This window comes from Tachypleus tridentatus, chromosome 9, assembly GCF_004210375.1.
Source record: "Tachypleus tridentatus isolate NWPU-2018 chromosome 9, ASM421037v1, whole genome shotgun sequence".
Lineage (NCBI taxonomy): Eukaryota > Metazoa > Arthropoda > Merostomata > Xiphosura > Limulidae > Tachypleus > Tachypleus tridentatus.
Window position 1 is genome coordinate 99,808,373 of NC_134833.1, and position 26,034 is coordinate 99,834,406.

The 26,034-nt window shown below is 33.1% G+C and overlaps 2 protein-coding genes across 4 annotated transcripts in view; both read right to left on the minus strand.

Moving 5' to 3' along the window:
- Window positions 1-9,817: 9,817 nt before the first annotated feature.
- On the minus strand, window positions 9,818-11,100 carry WRNexo (WRN exonuclease). The gene has a single exon (XM_076456016.1). It carries the CDS (start codon window positions 10,780-10,782, stop codon window positions 9,958-9,960), a length of 825 nt encoding a protein of 274 aa, XP_076312131.1. The 5' UTR covers window positions 10,783-11,100; the 3' UTR covers window positions 9,818-9,957.
- Window positions 11,101-15,714: 4,614 nt separating this feature from the next.
- Window positions 15,715-26,034, minus strand: part of LOC143225869 (TOM1-like protein 2) — an 84,535-nt gene continuing 74,215 nt past the window's right edge. For 2 of the 3 annotated variants that reach the window (XR_013014118.1, XM_076456025.1), the window contains 2 exons: window positions 24,285-24,327; window positions 15,715-21,221 (listed from right to left, as the gene is read on the minus strand). Coding sequence is in view for 2 of the 3 variants with exons in the window: in XM_076456025.1 (XP_076312140.1) it covers window positions 21,067-21,221; window positions 24,285-24,327 (198 nt within the window). In the remaining variant the exon portion in view is untranslated. The remainder of the gene's footprint in view (window positions 21,222-24,284; window positions 24,328-26,034) is intronic. The other variant, XM_076456024.1, reaches the window with a different exon arrangement.

Sequence of the window (26,034 nt, forward strand, 5' to 3'; positions counted from 1 at the left end):
ACAATATATTGATATCTTTTTGTTGTTTGTAATGATTTTTAACAACTTGTCTGTTTTACCATACAATTTTACTTTTGCTAGTAATTTTGAACCTAATCAACCAATGGAAAAAGTGCTAGAAAAAAATGTGTTGTTTACACAGAATATTAGAAAACGTATTTATAGAAGCGTAGATTAATAGTAAAATGAATATTTTTCCTCTGCCAAATCATTAGTTGCTCTTTTAACAGAGATTCTCTTTCTTTAATTTAAGGTTGCTCTCGCTTATGACAATTGTTTCAAATTTCCGAAAGCTTTTGATAAGTTGCATAAAATAAAGAAGTTTTCTGATACTTTAGGTTTTAAAAGTATAAGTGGAAACAGTCAATGTCCCCCAGTGGCTCAGCGGTATGTCTGCGGACTTCCAGCGCTGAAAAGCGGCTTTCGATACCCGTGGTGGGCAGAGCACATATAGCCAATTGTGTAGCTTTGTGCTTAATTAAAAAAACAAAACAGAAACATCCAAAAAGTGAATTGCATACGTACCCCTGGTGGGCACAACATAAATAGTCCAATGTGAATCTTCTTGCTGAACAACAAACAAGTTTTCCGAGTATAAAAAGTAAGGTTATTGAAAATAGAAATATTTCAGATAAATAATAATGGACTTTTATTTTAGAACTTTGTTATTATTTATCAATATTGTCTAAGTTTTTGAACATTACTAAAATCATAAACAAAAAAGACAGTGAGAATAATGTTTTTAGTTTGTTTCTTGATTTGGATGATCTGTTTAAATTCAATGAGTTTTGTTTATTTTTGAATATCGCTTAAAGCTACACGAGGGCTATTTGCGCTAGCTGTCACTAATTTAGCAGTGTAAGACTAGAGGGAAGGCAGCTAGTCATCATCACCCACCGCCAACTCTTGGGCTACTCTTTTATCAACAAATAGTGGGATGGACCATCACATTATAACGCTAACACGGCTGAAAGGGCGAATATGTTTGGTGCGACGACGATTTGAGCCCGCGACTCTCAGATTACAAGTCAAAACCTTAACCTACCTGGCCATGCTGGGCAAATTCAATGAGAGACACAAAATTTGGAAAATGTGTTAAAACGTTGGTATCCTTTGATAACAGTATTTTATTTCTTACAATTAAGTGTAATAACCGCTCTACTACTAGAGGCTCTGAAAAAACTTATTGCAAAATTTGGCGTCAATATCTTACTCAGTACGATAGATCAAACAGAAAAGTCAGTTCATGGAATTATACTTTGTCATTATATTCAACTGGTAAAAATAAAAACATATTGCAGAAAGGAAGCTCTATTCAATTCATTGCTGTGATCGGAAGCCAAAGCGCAGTGTTTTTGCTTTGATTATTTGAATTTCGTGGAAAACTAAATAATGGATATCTGCGCTAGCCGTCCCTCATTTAGCAGTATAAGACTAGAGGGAAGGCAGCTAGTCATCACTACCCACCGCCAACTCTTAAGGTACTATTTTACCAACGAATAGTGGGATTTACCGAATATTATAACGCCTCCATGGCTGAAAGGGCAAGCATGTATGATATGATGGAGATTCGAACTCGCGACCCACAGTAGAGCGCCTCAACCACCTGGCCATGCCAGGCCTGCTTTGATTACGTTAATAAATGTTGATATTTAGTTAACATCAGGCGTCTAATCTATTTATTTTATTAGATTTAATCCAGTCTTTTATTAGTCAAACTAATATTTACTCCAAAATCTTGTTTTCCAATAATCCATTATAAGGCAGACGTGTCTAATACTCGTTTGGAAATAAGTTTCACTTGAAATATTCATCACAATACGCCTGTAGCATCACTGGCATGTCAACTAGGCATTGTCCAAGAATTTTAAAAAAAAAGAAGATGGTTTAGTGTACATGACTATTCTGGACTGTAAGTGATAGAAAGCATATTTTGGTCTCAAAGCTTAAAGGGAGAATATAAGAAGACTTATACCATTTCTTGAAGAGTTTTAAGCAGGCAACTGCCTGGAATAGCTGGAATCAGGAGTAGCCAATGCAACACCTGATCCTGAGCTTTAGTGATCCATACCTAGCTGCATTTAGGATCAAGAAAAGGAGCCACAAAATGGCTGAAACATAGTTATATTGGAGTTGTTTCACGAACTTTACCATATGGAAGTTTACTGATTGATTAGGCTGAGTATAAAGCTTCAAAAAGAACCAAAACCGAAAATATGGCCACTTATGAGAATTATCTTCACCAACTATATAGGATGATCTACTCAGCAATGACAGACTGAATGATCGTCTTAGTAGACATCTTCATAAAGCCATAAAATGCTATCTGAATGTGAGGCACGCCCTAACTTTGATAGGGGTAGTTTCTTTTACGAAATCGTATGAAGTAGTACTTTAAGCATGTTGTTAGAGAATAAAAGCCATCAGCAGCAGCTGTATTGTCTACAACTCAGAAAAATTAACAACATACACAGGTAGCCAATGCAGATTATGTTTCCATCTGGAAGTCATACAAAACAGGAAGAGCAAAGTGTTTGCTTTGCTTATGGTCTGGTGTGGTATTGTTAGATAAAATACAATATTTGGCTGATCAATAAAGGTAGCAAAGCTATTGGTTCCAGCCAATGGCTCAGCAGATGCCAATACTTTGCCAACCAGCGAATAAAGCAAACATATTGGTAAGTTAGCTTAGTAAATCCAGAACAATCAACAGCAAATGGTGAGTGATGTTGCAAATAGTGTGGAAAACTGATGGGCCCCAAATCATATTTAGCCACTGGCTTGGAGATCACAACAGACTGCTTGTACAAAATAATTTAATTATTAGCCATGATCTCTTTAGGCTTGATATGTATCTATAGGAATACAAAAGTGAAAGCGTGAGTTCCCGATTGACACAAGAGTAGCCAAAACATTAGTGGATCTAATGATAAATAAAGTTCTCGAAATGAAGACATTCCTCCCTCCTGTCGGTGGATACTGACTTCATTCTGGCAAATTACTCTATACTAGACATCAGAGTAGGAGTAACTCTCTGACACATGCTGTAAAATGCCACTCACAGAATGCAGGCAATTATTTTAAACGTTATAGCTGGTATCAGCTTCCACAGGATGAATGCGCTGCAGTAATAATTCATTATTCCCACCTGTACAATGAATGAGCTGATGTTGGTTAGATTAAGCCCATGGGCTGTGAATTGCATCACTGCGTGTAGTGGAGGGAATAACAACACCTCCATATATTATGAATGATGTCCCATGGCTTAATCCAAAAAGAGTCTAGTGTATTGGTGCTATGCAGTATGGTTACATAGTTAACCTGAAGATGATCTAAGAAGGTCGAAACGTTGTACTGTACTTTATTACCCATACCAGCCGTCTTTAGAATACGTGGTTGTAGAAGCTATGCATGACATTAGCTGATTATTGTCTACAAAGCAGGCAGCATTAGCTTATATAGTTATAAGTGTAAAAAGAGATGAAGGCTCAGTGTTGTGTTGAAACTATGGACAATTGACCATCCAACTGTATGTTGAAATGGTTATAAATGTAATAAGCTAATTCGAAGTAACTGACGCTAGCAGTAACGCTAGAGGTGAATCTGTTATGCCAAACTAGAAAGCAGGTGCATGGCTACAAATAGAACTGGTTGAGGATTCTGCAAACAGTCTAAATTCAATGCATCAAAAGTAGCATACTGTTTAGTTGGTTGAAAATACTGATGTATTTCAATGACCAGGTGGCTGATTAGTTTAAACATCAATGACTTATCACAGCCTAGCTACGGATGATAAATATCTGATAAAACAACCACCATAATAGTTTCTCTAGAACACTGAAATACAGTGGATGTTGAAAGATGGGATCATAAAGTTGTTATAGAGTGTCTTACCATCTTCAGTATTACTTTTCAAGAAGTTGAATAGTATACTAAAGGTCTGTCTTGATTTTAGATGGGTGAATGTGATAACTCGTGTTGATTGTTTCCCTTCGACAGATGAATGTCTAGAAGGTTCCCGTTAGTTTAAAACGTTGGATCTGGTATCTGCATAGTGGTAGGTTGAACTGAAAACAGACTTAAGACTGCTTTTGACGCAAGTCATGGCTTATATGAATTCCAAATCTGTGCAATTAGCCTGCCACTTTGTAAAAGCTGATGAAGAGTGTTCTGAAAGGGTTGCAATGGAAGAGACGCTTATTTCAATGATATTTGGTTGAATATCCAAGTTTGTGTTTGAGAACCTAAATACAGTATTCCAGGAGATAAATAAAACAGGCTTAAAACTGAAACAGAGAAGTGTACACTTATGTTTCTCAACTTATTGTAGGTCTATGGGCCCGATTAAGACAGTGACTGTATGATCTTGGTCTCAACATGTCACTAAGGCAAGATGTGCATAGTCTATTTGGTTTTGCATAGTACTATCAGAGCTTTCTGGCTAAGCTTTCCAATACAGTAGTGTACTTGTCTGCTCTTACAAAACCTGAGACACATTTAAAATGGAGTATGGAATGTGACCAAACATTCCAATCCCTAAAGTTTGCTTTAGAGGATGCTACAGTTCTAGCCTATTCAAACAAGACAGAAGATTTCTTTTGGAAACCAACACCCAAGATGATGGAATTAGGGCAATGTTATCACAGTTGCAGAATAAAGTAGCACTTGTAATTATGTAGACTAATAGCTCATGAATACAAATTATGTATGATGAAGAAAGAACTGCTCACTGTTATGATCTTTATAAAGTACTATCATCATTACTGTGGTTCTTAAAAATCTCGAAGAGATGATGGATACTGATTGTTTGTTTGTTTTTGAATTTCGCACAAAGCTACTCGAGGGCTATCTGTGCTAGCCGTCCCTAATTTAGCATTTCTAGTAAGACTAGAGGGAAGGCAGCTAGTCATCACCACCCACCGCCAACTCTTTTACCAACGAATAGTGGGATTGACCGTCACATTATAACGCCCCCACGGCTGAAAGGGCGAGCATGTTTGGCGCGATGGGGATGTGAACCCGCGATCCTCAGATTACGAATCGCACGCCTTAACGCGCTTGGCCATACTGGGCCGATGGATGCTGACAAATTACAGTAAAAATATGCTTTTGTCATTATGCATTACTCAATTCCACAGGAAAAAAATGTAAATTGACTTTCTCATTGCATACTAAGATGATGTCTATTCATGTGATGTTCTTATCCTGAATACCATGGGAGGGTTGAGACCTTAGTAATTTCTGCAATAACAATACCGAAACGTAAAAAAAGCTATTGAATGGATGCCATAATTAACACTTTAGGAGTTCCAAAAGGAGAAAATAAAGGCACTTGAACTGGTGTAGATACTGCAACAAGGAAAATTCTAATCAGCAATAAGAGAGAAAAGCAGTATAGATACACATTGCCTGTGGCACGGGTATGATTAGCTATGAGTACAAGAAGATGTGCTTCGACATCTAACTTGCCAAGTATGTGCACAGGCCTGCTGAAATATAATGCAGTTTAAAAGTGAAGGATCCTTAGGAAAGGTATGCCAAGCCCGTTTTTGAGCTTTCCTTGCTATGTGGCAGGCAGAATTCCATCAAGGACGAGGATACTGTGGGAAACGTATCAAGGTTTAGGAATACACTGAGCAGCTGCCTGGACAATAGTCAGTCACTGTTGTCATGCAGTTGTCTATCAATGATTTACAGACGAGAGTAGGTTCAACTTCTGAGAGAGCAGTAAAAGAGGGCTAGTTGGCCTAGTCCAACTTCCATCAAGGCATGCAAGCTGGGTAGCATCAACCACGGCCAGTCTCTCTCAAAATGATCACTATCCCGTGGGCTACTGTTAACCATCCAAGAAAAGTGAAGGGGAGCAGACAGAAAGATCAATAGCAGTAAATGTCTGACAAGATGCATGAAAATAAGTATAAGAACCAGTAATGAAAAGAGATATGTTCTATGGAACAACTCCTCCTTTCCATATCAACACCACCACAGATGGGATTATGTCCATTAAGATCTCCTAGGATTAAAAAGGAAAATGCTAACTGCTCAATGATGGCATTAAGATCTGACTGATCATAGGTCTATTCAGGAGCCTGATAGAAAGAACAAATAGTGATGGTATGACCCAAGAAAGCACAGATGGCAACAACCTCCAATGGTGTAACAGGTGGCAAAGACAAGGTGGGCACATGCTGATTAACCAGCAGTGCTACCTCACCATGCACTTGCCCATCACACCTGTCATTTCTGTACAAAGAAAACTGCCAAAAGGTGACTGTATTAGCAGGTTTAAGAAACGCTTCCTGTAAGGAGATACACAAAGGATGGTAAGAATCAATCAAATTCTTAATGGCATCTATACTGGAACAAAAATCCCAACAGTTCCACTGGATAAGAGTGCCCATTTTTATTTACATGAAGAAGAATGTGGTGGGGAGCCCTTCTGTTTTTGATCATGTTTTTTTCTTTATTGGTCAAAGATCTATCAACCTCCATATAACCTGCCACGGGTCAAGTAAGCAGATCTTTGTCTGTGGACAAAGATTAAAGTGACTGAGGGTGCAAATGAATGGTCGTTTTATTTTTTTGGGTTGCAGGAAAGAATGGATCCAAAGCCAAAGGAAGTGGAACTGGGCAGTCACTGGAAGGAGTGGCAGGCACACAGATGGAAGTAGACGTAGATTCGTCAGTTCTTTATATCATGGAGGATAAAAGATGCTTTAGATGTTTTGTAACTGACTCTGCTGCAGTTTACACTCCTACTGTGGCAGTAGAATGAAGTGCAGTAGCATACGTCCTAGATGTAGTTGGGGACAATAATTTTTAGCTTCTTGGTAAGAACTATTGTTTATAGTCTTCAAGTGTTGCACCTGTTTCTCCTCTACCAACTTAGGGCAAGAAACAGAGTAAGATGGGTGTGGACCACTACAGTTAACATTATGTTGTGGTTCTTTAAAATGTGCTCATTGTGATGGCAAAAACCACGATGCTTACAAGAGACCGAACAATTGAGACTGGAAAATCTGAAGGGGTTAGGAATGTAAGGCCATACATTACAGTTCAGATAACCTGCTTCGACTGTAGCAGATGCACATGGTGATGTAAACGTCAATATCAGAACATTAGTAAGCACCATAATTCCATCTATGCAAGTTGAGATTCAGTGCACCAAAGATACGTCTTAGCTGAATAAACCAAAAAGGATCTCCAACTCAGGAATGTTCTTTAAATTCTTCTCAACCATAGCTCCTGTGGAAAAATTCAAAGTTGTATGGGGAGTAACCTCGATGGGTATATCACCAAATGGCCTTCAATTTCAAGAGGAGTTTGGTTTGTTGTGGTGAAAATGTTTCCACCAAAATTTCTTCAGACACAACTTCTTTACTGACTTAGTAGAGCCAGCAAGCCCCTCTAATTCCTTTTTAATAAGAAAAGGAAAACACCTACTCTAAGGATATCTTGGATAAGGAATGAATGATTAGAAACTGAAGTACAGAATCTGACTACAATGTTGACTGTACAACAGAGTCTTCCATGTTTGGTCATTTTCTGATAATGTTTTTTCCAATTTTTCTTTTTTATTTATTTCATCATAAATAGAGTTATCCATAATAAAGATGCTACATTTCAGTGCCCACTGACCCCACCCACTATGAAGCCCTATGAGGAGATGCACCACAATGTCAAACAAAGACACTGCAGCAATGCCAGGGTTTCGCAAGCACTACACCCAAACACCAGTGTCAGAAACAATGTCCACAACACCCATTGAGAACGTTCAACTCTGATACTTGGTTGACCCTAGTCCAAGTGGGCCAGCTGACTGACCTTGGGGGGACCACCCCAAGGCCTTCTGTCTACAGAAATTCATGGCCAAAGTAGTGTGTTAGGGTTAGACCCCTTAACCACCAGAATCCTCTTCTACCTTTTATGGGTCACCAAACATGTAGGTGGATGTTTAGATCCCAGAGGAGGTAAACTGAAAGTACAGAACCACATACAGGAATCTACGTCAAGGGGCCCTACTCAATTTAAAAGAATAACATGACAATACATACATCAGTGATTATTCTTACTGTACATTGAAAAGGAGTTTAACTTCACACAAGACACAAAAAAAGAAATTTGGAAGCTACAAGATTAGCTTGTCAAGCTATTTTTAATTACTACTGTATTATGTAATATTAGAAAATTATTCAAGCAAGTCAACAACTACCTACATTCTAATTTCAAGAAGTTAACTAATTGCAGAATATATGTATGAATATACTTTAAATTTACCTCATTATAAAACTGATTGAAAATATAATTTATTTCAGTTATAAAGGGTACATTCTAGTAGCTTTAACAAATCTAGCCATTGCATCTATATGTTTTATATACTCAGACAGATCTGTAAGACTAACACAAAACAAACTAGTTCTTCCAGCACACCAAGCATTGATGATGCAATATAAGCTATTGTGAATGGAAAATAGACGTTCATGAATCATTATAATAGTACAAAATTGATCTGTATGAATAGTAAACATTACTAGATACACATATACAATAATAATGTTTTTATAAAATTGTCACCAAAAGTCCTTTTACTTTTTTTACATAAAAACGTACTTGTATTATAAAGTTCTTATAGAGGTTTACTAACTTTATTTTCCACTTTCTTAACATTTCAACTAAACATGTTACACTTCACTAAGCTTTATATTATTGTTACTTCACCTTTTGCATCTTCTAAACATTACTAGTAATATAATATGATGCTCACATAACTTCATACACATTTTACACTTAAAGACCAATGTGATGATAACTTATTTGTTCTGAAGAAAAGCAATGCCCAATTTTGCAATTTGGTGAAAAATGTTATTAAAGTAGTGTGATTGAGCTTTAAAAGTCACCTACAATGCCTAAATATTTTTATGATATAGAATGATGCGTGTCAATAAATTTAAAAATACTTTGATATTTAAGTACTTTTCTTTTGGAATTAAAACTATCAATGCTTTGTCAGACAATTTTTCAGAGAAATATTCAGTGACTATTTAGAATGCATTTTCAGTTTCATCTACCCAAGAACTTATTTTTCAGATTATGCAAAATTTAAGAAATTAAAAAAAAATGCAATTCATATAATTTACAAAAACAGCGTGTCAACTGATATTCAACTTTGAGCTTGTTGTCTTTCTTGTTTGTTAGTTCATGTGGTTATTTAAAATCCCAATCTATTTATCAGTGCCACTAGATGAAGCATTTGACAATTTAACCCTGACCTTTTAGCTGTATTGTATTTTCATTGCATTTTTGTAGTGGCATAGGAGTAGGACCTAATTTGTTTTTCAGTTTGTTGAACTATGCTATATCAGTGCATAAGTGAAAATTACTTTGCAGCAATGTTAAATGCTTAATCAGATGAAATAATGAGATGTGGCCTAATAGTAAGTAATTAAATTCAAACTCGAGCAGCAACTATGTATTTCTTATTACAAGTCTGTTAAATTACTCAATTGTAGATTTTAAATCATATAAAAATAACATGTCAAGATATTTGTCTACCCTAAGAAAAAAAAAAAAAAGATCAAGTGTAATTTTCACAATTTTTAAGCCTAAAAAGCCAGATTACATTTTACAATGTATTTACTGTATTGCGTTTAACACATGCTTTAGGATGCATAGTTCAGCTCACCTCATAAAATCTCAGTGAATGTTCTTCCAGGCATTGATTTATTTATATCCAGCAATATTAGATCTAAAATATTAAGTTTACAGTTCTTTTTCTAATATGTTAGAGATTAAGGTTAGGTAAAAAAAGTAATCTATATCCAAGCAAAATTTTAGTTTATTTTTTAACTACAAAATACAATAATAATTATAAAATACTGAATATACAATAAAATAAGTAACACTACTCAATATCATTAAAACACAAAACATTTTTGTTGTTTTCACATCGAAAATTAACTATTTCATTTCGCATAGTTTCTTGTATAAAAGAAAGGATGCAAAAGCATCTCGTGCTGCATACTGGATATGTTCTTGGGATAAAGGCCACATATGCCAAAAACTTTTTCTTACATTTGTCTCTTTTGGTAAACGTCTCTGTAAAATGAGTTGTGTAAGACCTTCCAAGCTCCATTTTCGTCCTGGCTTGTCCAAAACTTTGCAGGCTAGTTCAGAAAGGTCTATACAACTTGATTTAATAATCTTATGAACAGGAAATTTAAAGTCTTTTTCTATTTTCCATAAATCTCCTGCAATATTAAGTCCTACTTTTATAATTGTGGACTTTTCTAACAAAAATCTTAGAGCTTTTGGAAAACCTGTCATTGACGCAAGATGGAAAAGGTGACAATCATTTTCTGATGAGCATACCTGAATGAGGGAAATTTTGTTCTGCTGTCCTACTTGGTAATTAACTGACCATTCTACGTCAAACCCAACAACCAATGATCCATGTTTCTCACTTACTGCGATTAAATCTTCGCAAATTCTTGATGCATCCCCAATGTTAGTATGACAGTGTATATTCCCGTTAAAATTCAAATAAGGAAAATCATCTGATAGTACATTATCCAACAAAACCAATACTTTTCCTGCTTCACTTGAACTTGAAGAAATCGGAACGTTAGGCTTGTTTCCATGATTAACGTCACGCAAGGCAGTTTGAACACTTTCAGTTGTGCTTTTATCTGAATATTCACATTCAAAGTTCTGTACATTATTTAAAGAAACTAACCACTTTGGTATGGCACGTCTTCTCAAAGATTCTAGTTTTTTTTCAGCCATCTTGCGTTATTAATTTCCTCTTCTTAGTGCATCGAACAAAATAATTTACCTTTTGCCCGAATAACACATTCGTTATATTCCGCTTCGTTACATTAACGTCAGTAGCGGGCACTAAATCTCTCTCTTGATATCTGGGTATATATGTGTATACCCAGGAGAGTCAGGTACACTTGACCTTTTCCACCTTCCTTTTCTTTGTTTGTGTGAACTGTTTAGCATATTAATAATTACTACATAAGGGCCAAAATAACCCACACTTACTCAGTCTCCTATCAAGGCAATGTGCATGTATCTTTCACCAACAGTACATTAATGTCTAGCTCATAGATGGCCTGCTTTTATTTTAGTACTTAATTATTGTTATTATTATATTTATTTATTTATTATTTTATTTTTCAATTGTTTAATAATTTTTTTTAATGATATATAATACATAAGTTAATCTGACAGAGGCGCATAGGACTATCTTCATCATGTACGCAGTACCTGTCGAGTTCGCATAGTTCAATTTTCTCCAATTTTTATTAAAATATTTTATTGTACAATTTGTTTTGTTTGTTTGTTTTGGAATTTCACACAAAGCTACTCGAGGGCTATCTGAGCTCGCCGTCCCTAATTTAGCAGTGTAAGACTAGAGGGAAGGCAGCTAGTCATCACCACCCACCGCCAATTCTTGGGCTACTCTTTTACTAACGAATAGTGGGATTGACCGTCACATTATACGCCCCCACGGCTGGGAGGGCGAGCATGTTTAGCGCGACGCGGGCACGAACCTGCGACCCTCGGATTATGAGTCACACGCCTTACGCGCTTGGCCATGCCGGGCCTTATTGTACAATGTAGGAGTCTATCTGCTATTGTTGGTGTATTTGAATATTTGAGCATAAACTTTGAAGAGGTGATTCTAGGTACTTTATATGCTGTCGTAAGTAGTGTATTTTATAATGACTGTAATTTGGTTTTCAATTGTTCTTTGCTTACATTAATGCATGCTGGAGCTGCATAGTCTATTACAGGTATTATATATGTTTTGTATATTTTTAGGATGTTTTCAGGTGTTGCTCCACTGTTTTTACCAATTAGACTTTTAGCATAGATTGTTCTTCGCCAGATTTTAGCTTTTACATTATTTACATAGTTTGTCCATGTAAGTTTAAAATCACACGTTAATCCTAGAAATTTTGCAGATGTAGTAATCTGGAGAAGAGTTCCATTCATGTAAATCTGTGATTATGCTTTTTGGTGTTTTGTTGACTTTGTAAATATCACTAGTTGGGTTTTACGTGTTTATTTTGATTCTATATTTTTGACAGTATTCATATATTCTGTTTAATTGCGGTTGTATATTTGTGACTGCTACTGCTGGCGTTGGGGCACTTTTCCAGATTGCTACATCATCAGCGAACTGTGACGAGTATCCATGATTTGGATCTTTAAGTGCATATTGTTCACATACATGATGAAAAGAATAGGGCTAACCACCCTCCTTGAGGAACATTGGCTTTGAAGTGAAGAACTCCGAGAATGTTTCCTCTACATTGTCTGTTTCCGAAAAGTTAGAGAGCCAGCGAATAATTCCACGCGATAGTCCTATTTCGTTCTTACGGAACCGGAGATCATTATGTCATACAGTGTCAAATGCCTTATCAAGGTATCGCTAAATCTTTCTCTCTCTCTCTAGGTGTTTGGGTATATATATTTGTATACCCAGGAGGGACCGGTACACTAGATCTCTTCCTCCTTCCATTACTTAGTTGGAATGGCCTGATTAATTCATTTAGAATAAATACAAAATGGCTGATGTAATAGCACAACTTTAAATCTGGTCTTTTTCAGGGCAATGTCCATTTATATTATTCTTTCATTTTAATAAGTCTAGAACGTAGGTGGTCTGTTTTATTTTCACACTATTTTATTATTATTATTTTGAATTTGATTTTATCTTAAAGATCTGATGTACAAGTTTAACGGGGAGAGGTGTTTAGGTCTCTCTTCATCATATATGCAATATCTGTCTAGTTCGTTTAACAACTCATTTTTCGCCAATTTTTATCAAAATATTTTATTGTACTATGTAGAAGTGTATCTGGTATTGTTTATATATTTGAGTAATTGTGCATGAACTTTGAAGAAGTGGTTTTAGGTACTCTGTATGCTGATGTAATTAGTCATTCGAGTTACAGTTAACTTTTGATTAGCGCTCCTAAACTTACGCCCTCCAGTTACTATGTATATATTTATTGAACATGTGCTTATATATTATAAAGATATATTATATATATATATATATATTATATATCTTATATATTATAGGACAGGGACTGTCCTATATGCCCAACAGTAGAATATACTTTTGGGATGCTAGTAAGATTAACCAATTACACGTAAAATTTTTGATGCGATGTTTACTAACCATTTAAATAGTAAACAAGCCTGCGGCACTCAATGACGTTGAACTGTAACAATCTTATTTTTACAATGCACTTTGCACCTATGGCAAATGAAGATATAAAACCTTTAAAAGGTCAGTCTTTACTGGCTGTTGATTTTATAACTGGATGAGACAGAAGCAAATATTGCAAAAAGTAACCCCACAAAATACCCGAAGGCGGGTATCAAGCTGTTAGTGCATAATTTCATTACTGTTCTAAACACAATGAAGCTAAGCTGAAAGAGCTTCAACCTTAAACTCAATTGATGCTGCTTCCAACCATATAACCGCTGTTTAAGGGTTAAAGAAAAAGTCCACATTGTAACCGGTGTTCGCCAGTCGAGAAAACCCTTTCGGTAAAGAGGTGTTAAAAATATTCAGACTTCTTCCCCAATGAATGTGTTCTCTGTAAAAAGTCGTCGAGGAAAGTGGTTAAAGAAATATTGTGAAACTACACTGCTGTTGAATACATGTATTTTGAGTGATCTACTTATGTAGCACAGTAGTGAGAAAAATTCCCTTTTATAAAAGCCTGACTGCAGCTACCAGTCCAGAGTATCTTTTATCTAATTACGTTAAAAAAAAGGAAAAACTGAACCAGTCAGAAAAACAATAACGAAAACGGGTTGAGGTCAAAAGCAACATGGATTTCTTCATGTTTTGTTATTGCTGAAAAACACAAAAGTGCAACTTGGAATAAATGCTGTTCCATAATCATACTATAGCTGATACATATGACCAGACAATGATAAAAACAAAAGCAGCTTTTCTTGATGACGATCTGGGATACAAAAGCAGCTTTTCTTCACGTTTTGGAGACAGGAATGTATTTCACTTCCATTGAGATACAAGTTATATGGATCATCAACGGAATAGCAATGGTACATGCTCTCATACATATCTCTCCCATTTTAATGGTTTAGTATTTCTTTTCCTTAGAAAGTTTATCTTTCTTGCTAGTACTCAAGGACTGACTTTGTAAGAGACACCTGTCCTAGCATCAGCATAAAAAATGCATTGTAAGCCTTCTGCAAAAACAGTGGAAAACAAGTAATCAAGTGTTAACATCATCAGTGACACTCAAATAATGTTGGGTAATTAGTGGTATTTGCTAATCAATTACATTTGCTTAGTTGATCATTGGTATTCCTTAAGGGATGATATGAACAGCAAAATACTAACAAAAACAAAGTTGGTTGTAGTTGATTTTCCTCTAGTAAGCAGTTTCAAGTTAGTGGCTATGACAGACAGCTTTAGCAGCATTGCCAAAACAAAGATGAAGTTAGAAAGTTTGGTAACAATGGGAGTCACACACCTGAGACCCTCAAATCATGAGCCTCCCCTTGTTGATTCATCAAAGATGTGCAACTTTGAAGTACAAAAAAAAAACAACCACCAGCATATAAAGCTAAATTTGGACACAGTTTGACAACTTGGTAGATTTTTGTTTAACAACAAATAAACATAAACGCAATACTTCAATTACTTAAATAGTTGTGATCAAGAAGAAATTGATGCAATTTTGGTTACATACTAGTGCAGTAAGAGACTGTAACTCATTGTCTGAACTTTATACAACCACATTCTCACCAACATTCACAGATGCATTTGCTTTAGGCTAGTTTCTATGAATGAAATAAACCAACAGTAAACAGAGAATGATTCCTCTGATTCCTACTGTAAATGTTGTAAGGTCTGCCAGAGTAGATACATTAATGCTTGCACTGCATTACAGGTAATAATACTGTTTACCAACTACTAAAAAAAAAGGCCTTCATGATGATGAAAGAGATCCCATCAGACTGTTAAGTAATACATGCTTCTGGAGAGGCTTTTAACTCAATGTGGAACAGTTGCCACTTATCAAGGAATTTGTCTGTTATAATAAGCATGATGTAAACATTCATAGGTACAATATTCTTTGTCAGCATTTTAAGAATGGTACTGCACTTCCCACAAATGAGGAGGATTTATTATTGCAATTGAAGAACACAACTTATTAAACAGCAATTTATGACTGGAGCCTTCTTCCACACATCCATGTTCTGCCACCTACTAGCCTAGAATGGAAGGTGGAAATTGGGTAAATAAGTCATTCACTGCATGAAAACAAAGCTTGCACAAAAAGAAATTTTGCAAACAGTTCACTTTGGATATAGTAAATCAAAGTGTAACAGTAAATTTTCCATGAACATACCATGTGATTCCATAAACTGTACGTACCCAAACAGAATAAAATAAGTCAGAGAGAAAGTGATAAAGATTAGTACTGTCTGATATGAGAAACATTTTTAATGCTTGAAAAGTAAAAGTTATGAAAATATAAAAAAATGCTTTTGGTTACCTTTGTACACAAGAAAAAAAATGTGTATTTAATATGGCAAATGTGATTTCTAAGCCGTTTTGAAATTTTGCAATAGCCTGTACTACTCACCACCAAAAATAAATAAGATTAATTTGAAAGAAAATTTTTAAACATTGTAACTAAAGAAAACATAAAATTTTCTTCATTCAAGCTTTAATAGGCTCTGCTACTACAAAAAGATAAACTATACAGTATTAATAATGGGATAATAAACAAAAACTCATAATTTTCCTGAATAATGTGTGAATTTCAGTGTTAACACCTTGCAATTAACAAGACAGCAAAATTTACAAAATAATTATATCATTCCGCATAATTAAGCATCCCACTGAACCAATATGTTGTTAAAAATCCCTTACTATACAATTTGATATCAGTTTTAAAGGGTTCTACCACATACAACTTCAGTAAATATCAGGGCAACTGTTCACAAAATTATTAGATCTCAAAAACATATGAACAACTTTGATTATATAACATATTTTTGACAAGATTCTCTTTTCTTTTTTACATCAACACAAAAAATATTATATACTTACAATAACACATAATCACCATTACAACACAAATATCAATTCTCCACTAGAATAAAATACAACAGAATAGAGAAATATCTTGAATTTTTATTTTGTTTTAGGCTTTCCTCAATTTTGTCTTATTATTATTATTACAATTTTTTTAAAGACAGTATTGTCAACCCTTGCATACATTGTTAATAGAAAACTTCATTTCATATTAATTAAATCATTAGAAAAACAGATATGTTCTAATCAGGAAAGTTTCCAAACTTTATAACTTACTTTTACACATTCTTAAAGCTAATACTCTTCAATAATTTTTTATAAAGCTAAATTTGCTGGAAAGTAATAAAAAATAATAAGTATTCTTTATTTTTATACATACCCATATATGATAAAACAGCATATATTTGCCAATCTTCTATTAGTCAAATAATAACTGGTATATACAAACACAAGAGAGAAAGGAATACAATTTTAATATAGAAAAACATATCAATTATGTGTTACTTTAATCATACACTAAAAATATTATAAAAATACTAAAAAATAAATCCAGGGTATTTCAAGTTTGTTATCAAATATAATACATTTGCATTATATAAACTGTAAGAATAAATTTGTGTCTCTCTGAAATAACCATAAGAAAATAAACAATTGTAAGAAATAAACTTGAAACTTGGTGAAAAGTAATAGCTTTTAATTTGTTCATGTTTCTAGCCTGATAAATCTTTAATCAGGAGGTTATTATAACTATACTAATAATACATATTTAACATGTAGTAATTCCTGTGAAACAAAGTATATTTTACTTTCAGGAGTGTAACAGTAACAATTTGATTCTCTAACATGTCAATAAAATAAAAACATTCAAAATTTGCTGGGAATAGAATTCTACATGAAAAACAAAAAGTTTAAAATTTTTTGAGTAGCAAATGTTTAGGTAGCCTTTATAAGAAAAGAGGAAGTGTATTTAATATTTACTTCTATTAATACGTACTTAATCTCCTACATAAACACACTTCAAGAAATACCATGTAACTCACTAAATCATTTTGTGCACTTCCTTAACACAAACGTTCTCTAACTGCATAGTTGTAAACAATAAAAAACTGAACATTGTAAAAGCACATAACTTGGGAAGTAGTTGTGGGTGAGTCTTCAAATCAAGGAAATAAAAATGTCAGTAGACAGCCTAGATTACAGGAATGTTTTACCTGTATTCTATAACATTAAAAAGAACACATTTTACAATATTCAATGCATACTTTATAATATATAGAGCTCGTAAAAAATATGATTAATGCAAAATAAAAAAAGGAGAGAAGAGCACAAAAAAGAACATCTTGAGCAAAAATACAGGTGAATGATCAGAAAAACCTTATTAAATTAGAATCAACTTTGCATCACATTTACTTTCTTACAAAGGTACTGCCTCTTTAGAGTAACACCAGAAAAGTAACAAAGCTGATACCAGTGATTTTGCATCTCAATATGGTGACCAATAAAAATTATATTACACAAAAGTGTGTAAAAAACTCAAACCCAGTAACAGTTTGGCTACTTTAATGCTGAGGCTACATAAATAGATATCCATGGCCTGATAGAGATTTTCAGAAGAAATATATGAAATCAGCAATCAGTATATGAATTATTATATTAGTAGGTAGCATATGAAAAGATAATTCATAACAATTTTCTGAATCTAATGCTGTAAAAAGAATGATCAACAAATTTTCAATTTGGGAAAAATACAAGTTCACAGAGAAATAAGTTAGTAACAGTGTAAATTTCATCTTAAACTGTTCAAGCAATCAACTCAGTATTACCAATTCATCAACAAGTAATACTGGGGTAAAAAGTCCAGCAAAACTTAAGTTATGTTAACAATTTTCACAGTAGCATTAAAATATTAGTCTGTGTGATCTTTCTATAAACATACAATAGTTTTATTATAAATATATTATGAAAACCAAGAGTGAAAATTTGTTGTCTAATGTTTATTTCTAACACCAGTATGACTATTAACAATTAAACAAAAACCTATCACACAAAACATCTACAATTCTATTCAACAAGAAACTTAACTTTAGAATTCCTACCATACATAGCAATGCACTTATTGTGAGCCTCACAGACTGATTTGCTGAATGTAACATTCTTGTCACCTTAATTTTAACAAAAAAGCAAATGACAGTGAATATCCAACAACATTTATAACTATAGCATCTGACCTGCAAGAAAAAGTTGGTTTTAATCACAACCAATTCTAAGTTTTTCTCTTCTTTATGAAATCTATAGTTATAAGTGATTTTGTACTTTTAATTACTACGAACTGTATAACTGAAGTTTACACAACTTTACAAAATCTTTTCCTTTCCCCTTGCAGAATAAATCATTCTAATTAATTATGTTTTGGGTACTAAAATATTCTAGATATTAAGTACTGCAAACTCTTTAAGCTGACAAAGAATTATTATCAGTTTTGTAACTTACAATATGGAAGTGAAAAGGTCACAAACTGAAAAGACTAATTCTCAGAAAGCTGATACACTGCAGAGTTTTAATACATGCTTCACAAAATGTACAAAAAGATTTTACACCTTCTCAAATCATGAAAGTATCTAATAGAAACCTAATTCAGCCTCATGAAATTGCATTTATAAAAATCAGCTTCATATTTTTAAGTATGTTTCTAAAATGATCATTAAATATTTTGAAGCAAATGACTTTATAATATTTATTATGCCAAACTTCAAACTTTCATGTATGCAGTGAAAGTGCTTCTAGTTTATTTCTAATAGAAAAGACTATTGAAAAGAACTACAGGATTTGAAAAAATGTATTCCAGTATAAACCATTCATTTAGTTGGACTACTTAACAGATAACATTTCCAGCATGACCCCAAGTTCAGAAAAAAAAAAGGCTGATAGACAAAAGGTTGGATTCCAGATACAGAACATGTTTCTGAAAACAAATCTATGATAATTAATAACTATTGGAGAGCTATTATGATGATTCTATGGATTAGTGTTATTTTAAATGGAAATGTTAAGACCCCATAATTTATTTTCCCTCATGTAAAGGGCAATCTTATTGAAGTTTACAAAATTATCAAGAGGATCAAAAACGTTAAAGCCTCCAATTTCTTTATGTTATATTCCGAAGATAACAGGAGAAGATAACTCAAGTTTAAGATGTGTAAAGACAGACTAAGTTTCAGTTAAGACAATTTCACTTTCCTAATAAGGAGACTGACTTAAGGAATGCACTGTAATTGGCAGTAGTGGAGAGTAGCACCTTAAAGGGGTTTAAGTTAGAGAACTGATGATTTCCTGAAAAACAAAGGGTGGATTTAAAATTTTTCATTTACCAAAAAGTGGTGTGAAATGATATCCAACAAGGACCAAATGGTTTCTCAATGTCCATAGGTTATTTTTTGAGCAAATAAGGTGCTCTATATGTGAGTTTTGATTGAAAATATGGAAATTTGTTTGTTCAATTACAAGCTGAATATGAATCTGATTAAACAGCCAATATTTGTCAGTTACGGAACGTGTTTTTCAATACAATGATAGTAAATCAAATACCAACCTAATATCAGGCAACAATCTTGAGTGACCAACTGCTTCAAATTTGATCATTATTTCTGAAAACAAACCTGAGTGATAAAAATACTTTGTTTGCTCCTAAAAACAAAATACTTCTAAATGCAACCCTTGTTGAGCAACAAACTGTAAAAACCAGATGTGAGTATTATTTTTAAATGTGTGCCTAGCTGATCAATAGGTTATATGGTGAGAATGTGAGAATCATGCGAGAAAAAATAAAAATTTACTGTCACATTTGATGCACAACTGCAACAACTGGCTGTTGATAATTATAAATCTCTACTATATTAGTCAAGAAATTCTCACCTAATATGTTGTAGGAATCAAGCAACTTTGAATCATAATTGCTGTATGTTACGTACTTTATTAAACAGATTCTCACTGAAGAAAATAACCTTAATTGACTTACATATAATTAGATGTATGACCTTAAATACTTTTTAATTAAAAAAATGTAAGAAAGTTATCCAAATTAAATATGATTATCATATTAAAAGCATTTTTTCCCAACTAACATATGGAGAAGTATAAAAAAAATGCTTTGAAACACTTATCGTTAATATGTATGAAATATGTCTTTTTACTATATATGCCAACTTTAAAACTGTTCATATATACGAGGTTTACAGACTGAAACTATCTCCATAATATCAACTGATAATATATTCTTATAACAGTCATGAAATTACAGCAATAACTTTTAGTAAAAGTTACTTACTATCCTACAATAAAAATATATATTTTGATTTGTAGGTAGACAAGTATAACAAAGAAATTTAAAACTTCTTACAACCAACTATACAGTGTAGATAGAACGTAATATTGTAATACAATTCAAACTCCTCCAAGTAAAAAATACCATATGCTTTTCTAGTGACACATAATTTCCAAGACCTTCTGAGTTCAATACAATTCATGATAAATGTTGCAAAATAATGTAAATTTAATTCACTGTCTCAATAAATAAAAGTAGAAAAGACAAATCTCTTTTTTTGACAGAAAATGTGGGTGTGTATATAGTTTAAATATACAACATTTGAACTTATGATTCTCTTGTACAAGCTAATTCAATATTACAATACATTTTGTATATGTTAATCAAGGTAAGTGTGTGTGTGTGTGTGTGTGTGTGTGATTATAAACAGATATTTAACACAATTAAGCAAAAACTGATAAGAGAGAGTCTTTCTTTTCATTTGACCTAATTGCAAAACTTTATATTTTTAGCTGAGTATTATTAAGATTGAAAAGGTTGTAAAAGCTGACACCTAATATAGTTTTGTAGATTTCAAAAAGTGCTAAATATCTTAGCTGTTTAAAACTATAATGTATTTCTCTTCCATGTTGGGAACACAGTTTTACAAGGCAAACAAAGAATTCTCTTCTCCAGCTCTATCCATGGTTCTTTTTCCTGATGAGTTAGTGGAGGTTGTTGCCTGAGTATCTCCAGCTGTTGTCACCACTGGCAACTGTTCAGCTTTAGCTGCTCTCTCTGCCAAGAAACGGTCGAATTCTGTCAAAAAATAACAAATACTGTATTAAGAAAGTTTTAAGTTACTCTAAAAAGAAGAAAGTGAGAAGCAAAATGTATAATAAATGCTCTTATTTCCTAGCAAATAATGGATTGTAATTGAACTGATGAATGAAAATGGTAACATTTTTATATGAAGACTATGTAACCTATACATAGTACATGCATAAGTAGTAAGGGTGTGTGTATCTTGTTATAGTAATTGACACATGTATCTAAATACTGATGCCATGATGCACAAGTTTTACCAATGGTTTGTTACAAAGTCTGACAAACTTGTCTGTAATTTATTATCTATATTACTAACATTATCTTATTTAAGTACTTCACACTTCACATTGCTTTTTCAAATTCTCAGTTTGATCAACTAAGTGGCAGCTAGCACAAGAAGTAAAATAAAAAATTTAATATCCATCTATCTATTTTGTTATTGTTAATTTGCTATGTTACTTTGCAACATGTAGTACTCAATACTCATTTTCCTTTATTGAATCATTCTGATTTCTTTTTATACAAAAGACTTATAATGTTTAATGAAAGCTTGCCAAATTTTATGAGGATACATAAATTATATTGTATCTGATATGTTGATACAATTGTATTACAACCTCATGATATAATATTCATACTGCTGTATCACCAACCTATAGTAAATAATAAGTTAAATTCTAACTGAACTGCTGAGAGATGATATTTTGTGAAGGTATGCGACATGATAAACTCAAATAAGGTAGTGAGACAAAATATCTTTTCTTTATATACTATCTTTAACAGAATAACAGAATATGCAATCAGAACCCGTAAGAAATGTTTTAAAAACTTAGAATGCAGAAAAAAAGTGACACTACAATCTATATATCTTCCAATCATGTTGCTTATTCTTGTTGAAAAGCCTTGGATATATTTTTTTAAAGTTTTGTGCAAAGCTAGGCTATCTGCACTAGCCATCCCTAATTTAGCAGTGTAAGACTAGAGGGAAGGCAGCTAGTTATCACCACCCCCCAAGAACTCTTGGGATAATCTTTTACCAACAAAAAGTGGGATTGACCATCACATTATAAAGCCCCCATGGCTGAAAGAGGGAACATGTTTGGTGTGATGGGAATATTAACCAATGACCATCAGATTACAAGTCAAGTGCCTTAACCACCTGGCCATGCTGGGCCTACCTTGGATATATGGCAAGCAAACCATCATGTATTCAACTTTACACATTCCTTTTAACTTTGTACATGATGACATTTTTAATTTATTTATATGTTTTATGTATAATCTGTCAATGGTATCAGGATCACAGCCTCTGTCTCTCTTTTAAATAAAAGAACTCTGAATTTAAGCTCTAAATATAAATGTAGAGAAGATTAATAATTTTTATGTCCACAGATAACACAATCTGTTATGTAGTAGAACAGCCACAGGAAATAGTTTTCTATAAACAACATTGAGAAAAAAATCCATTATCTTGTTTAATTGTCATACTTACAGAACTGTTGAATAGAAAAACAAACCACTGTTGCCACATCCACTTGTACAATCCTCTCTTTCAGGATTTGTTAACAATTCTCTCTTACATTTAATACATGTCTACAATGAACAGAAAGCCAAGGTATTCATCTATTAAATGGTGTATTATAATATGTTTTCTGTACAAAGAATTCTCGATGTTTCTTTCGGTACAAACTTCATAACCAAGGGAAACATACTGAATAGCTTGAGTGAATTTGTAACAGCTCCTGCACATATTATGATTCTATGTTCTTTGGTGCATTATTTAATTAAATATAAATTATTTAGTGCATTACTAACATTTGTGTGAAAATAGTTGGGTTAAGCATCATCTGCAGTCAACAGAAAAAAATAAAATGAAATAAAAGCCCAGGTTAGTACTTTATTTCTTGTTTTTCATGGGCTTTCTCTATTTATCATTATAAAAGTGACTAAAATATAAAAATAGGAAACTCTTTCAGTTAGTTAAGGTTAAATTATGTAAAATAAATAGTTATATAATAAAAATATTTCAAAAGGTATGCATGCAAACAATCTGTTGTACCTCATGGTTAATATAACTTAATAGTATAATGTGAACCTCACATTCCTCAAGCATTAGAAGTTTATAGCTATTTAGGATAAACATGTAGTTTCATGTTAGAAACTGAAGTAATTCTCATTTGAAAAAGTGTAATTTGTACTTAGTTCAATATTTTTCTTGGTTACAAGGTCAATCAGATTGACCAACCTTGTACAAAGTTAGGGTAAAGAAAAAAATGTCTGAAATGTACTTACGAGGTTTTACAGATTATGCAAGTGAAATAAGAGTTTTGAGATAAAGGAAAGTATTTTTAATCTTAACACAAAAAACACTAACTTGAACTAGTAAAAAAAAAAACTCAATATATTCATGAACAAATCTTTTTTAATTTATTAAAAATACTTCAACAAAATATGATTTTCACATGTAAAAGGTTTTAATGTTTACTAAAAGTGCCAAATTTTGTGAATATATGCATACTATATTAACAATTTGTAGAATCAAAATATAACAACTTTAAAAAAGTTTGTTTGTTTTGAATTTTGCGTAAAGCTACTCGAGGGCTATCTGCACTAGCTGTTCCTAATTTAGCAGTGTAAGATTAGAAGGTAGCTAGTTATCACCACCCACTGCCAACTCTTGGGCTACTCTTTTACCAATGAATATTGGGATTAACCGTCACATTATAATGCCCCAGCTGCTGGAAGGGTGAGCATGTTTGGTGTGACCAGGATTCGAACCCACGACCCTTGGATTATGAGTTGAATGCCTTAACCCACTTGGCCATGCCAAGCCCTTTAAAAAAGTACAAAGTGGTTGTGTGGTCAGTCAATTCAATTGAGCTCATGAAGAGAATGCTAATAAACACTGGTCTCCCTTACCTGTAACAGGGAATCTGTGATTTAACAGCTTAATAAAAATTACTTCTCTTTAGTGAAACTTACCTGAATGGTTGGTTCTCTTTATATGTGAACTGATGATAGAAGATCCTTTTACATGCAACAGAATACACTCACCTGAACTGGTAATAGTAGGTTGGACCCCTTTGTCTGCAGCAGGCTACAGTATAACAAAAAAAAAGAATAATTAACATGTGTTAAACTGCCTTGTATTAAAAAAGCATTTATGTTTAAAAGTACAATTCTGTTTTAAATATTTCTACTTCAAATGTGTATAGAAAATGTTTATTTTACTTTATTTTTTGTACTGGAAACAGTCTTGAATTGTACCAAAATAATAAAAGCATATAAAAGTATCACGAGATCTAAATTGTGTTAGCACAGAAAAACAAATACTAAATTTTATCTTAACTAATCTAATGGACAACATGTTAAATGTAATTTCATTTATATGAAATACACTCCTAAGAACATCTAATGTGGTTATATTTTATAATTCATATCATGTATCAAACATCCAAAGCAATTGCCACAAATAATCAACAAGAGCAGAAAAAGTCTCCTAATGTTGAATAAATTTTATTTCCAAACTTGCAGAAAAGTGTTAACTTGAATGAAACATATACAATGGTCCTTCGTTTAACAAGCACTTTCCTTAACAAGATTTCATTTGACGTTTTATCTTCTGCAAGATTTTTCAATTCATTTGACAACAAAAATTCCTTTTAACCGTTCACTTCACATTGCTGGTATCATGAAAATTTCCATACTCACTGCCCAACTATTCACACTATGGAAATTTCTACACTTTCTTCTTAGCCAATCACAGTGGCCTGGGAATATTTTACCATAAAACCCTTTTCTGTATCTCTGGTGTATGCTGTATTTGTGTGTATTACTGATAAAGAGAAAAGTAATACTACATATAATACATACAATTGGCTTTAAACCACACTAACTGGCTAACTGATGACAGTCTTAAAACAAAGATGCTTATTAAATCAATAGACCAAAAGAATTGAGTATGCATATGCTTTGCCTTTATTGTTACAACATATTAATGGATTTTACTTAAATGTGTATATAGTTATGTGCAGTATTCAATGCTGACAGCATAAATGAACTGTTGCACTCATAGGAGCCAATAAGTCTCACAGACAAGGTTCTTTGATTTTTTTTGTGATTTACCATAATAAAGTGTGTTAAACCCTAAACAAAGAGAACTTGGAAAGCCAATACAATCCAGAAAAAACATGAATTTATTAAGAAGCACAAAAAAGATGTTGGAAAAAATGTTTTTTGTGCTAAATATAGGCTTCCTTCCTTGATTGTTATACTTGCTAAAATTGAAGGCAGTGAAGGTGAGTAATAAATTAATCAGGATGTTCAAATGCAAGTCATTGATAGTTGAAGTGGAGAAACTTTTATTAATCTGAATCAAAGAGAAGCAAATAAAAGGTGATTCCACAAGTTCTGAATTTATTTATGAAAAGGCCCAAGAAATGTATGAACATTTGAAGATAAACATGCCTGGGTTGTTCAGACACTGAAATTGATGAAATTAAGACAAGTAAGGACTGGCTTAATAAATTTAAAATAACAACTGAAATTTTAAGTGTAGTAAGGCATGATGAAGCTACAAGCACTGACAAAGTAGCAGCTGATAAATGTAAAATTGAATTTCATAAGCTGATGGACAAAGAGTTATCTTCTATAGGAAGTTTTAACATTGATGAAATGGAGCTTTTTTTAAGAAGAAAATGCCTTAAATAAATTATATTACTAAAGATAAAGTTGCTTTACCAAGTACATAAGCCCATGAAGGACTGGTTGATTTTGTCATTTGACAGTAATACCTCTGGAGACT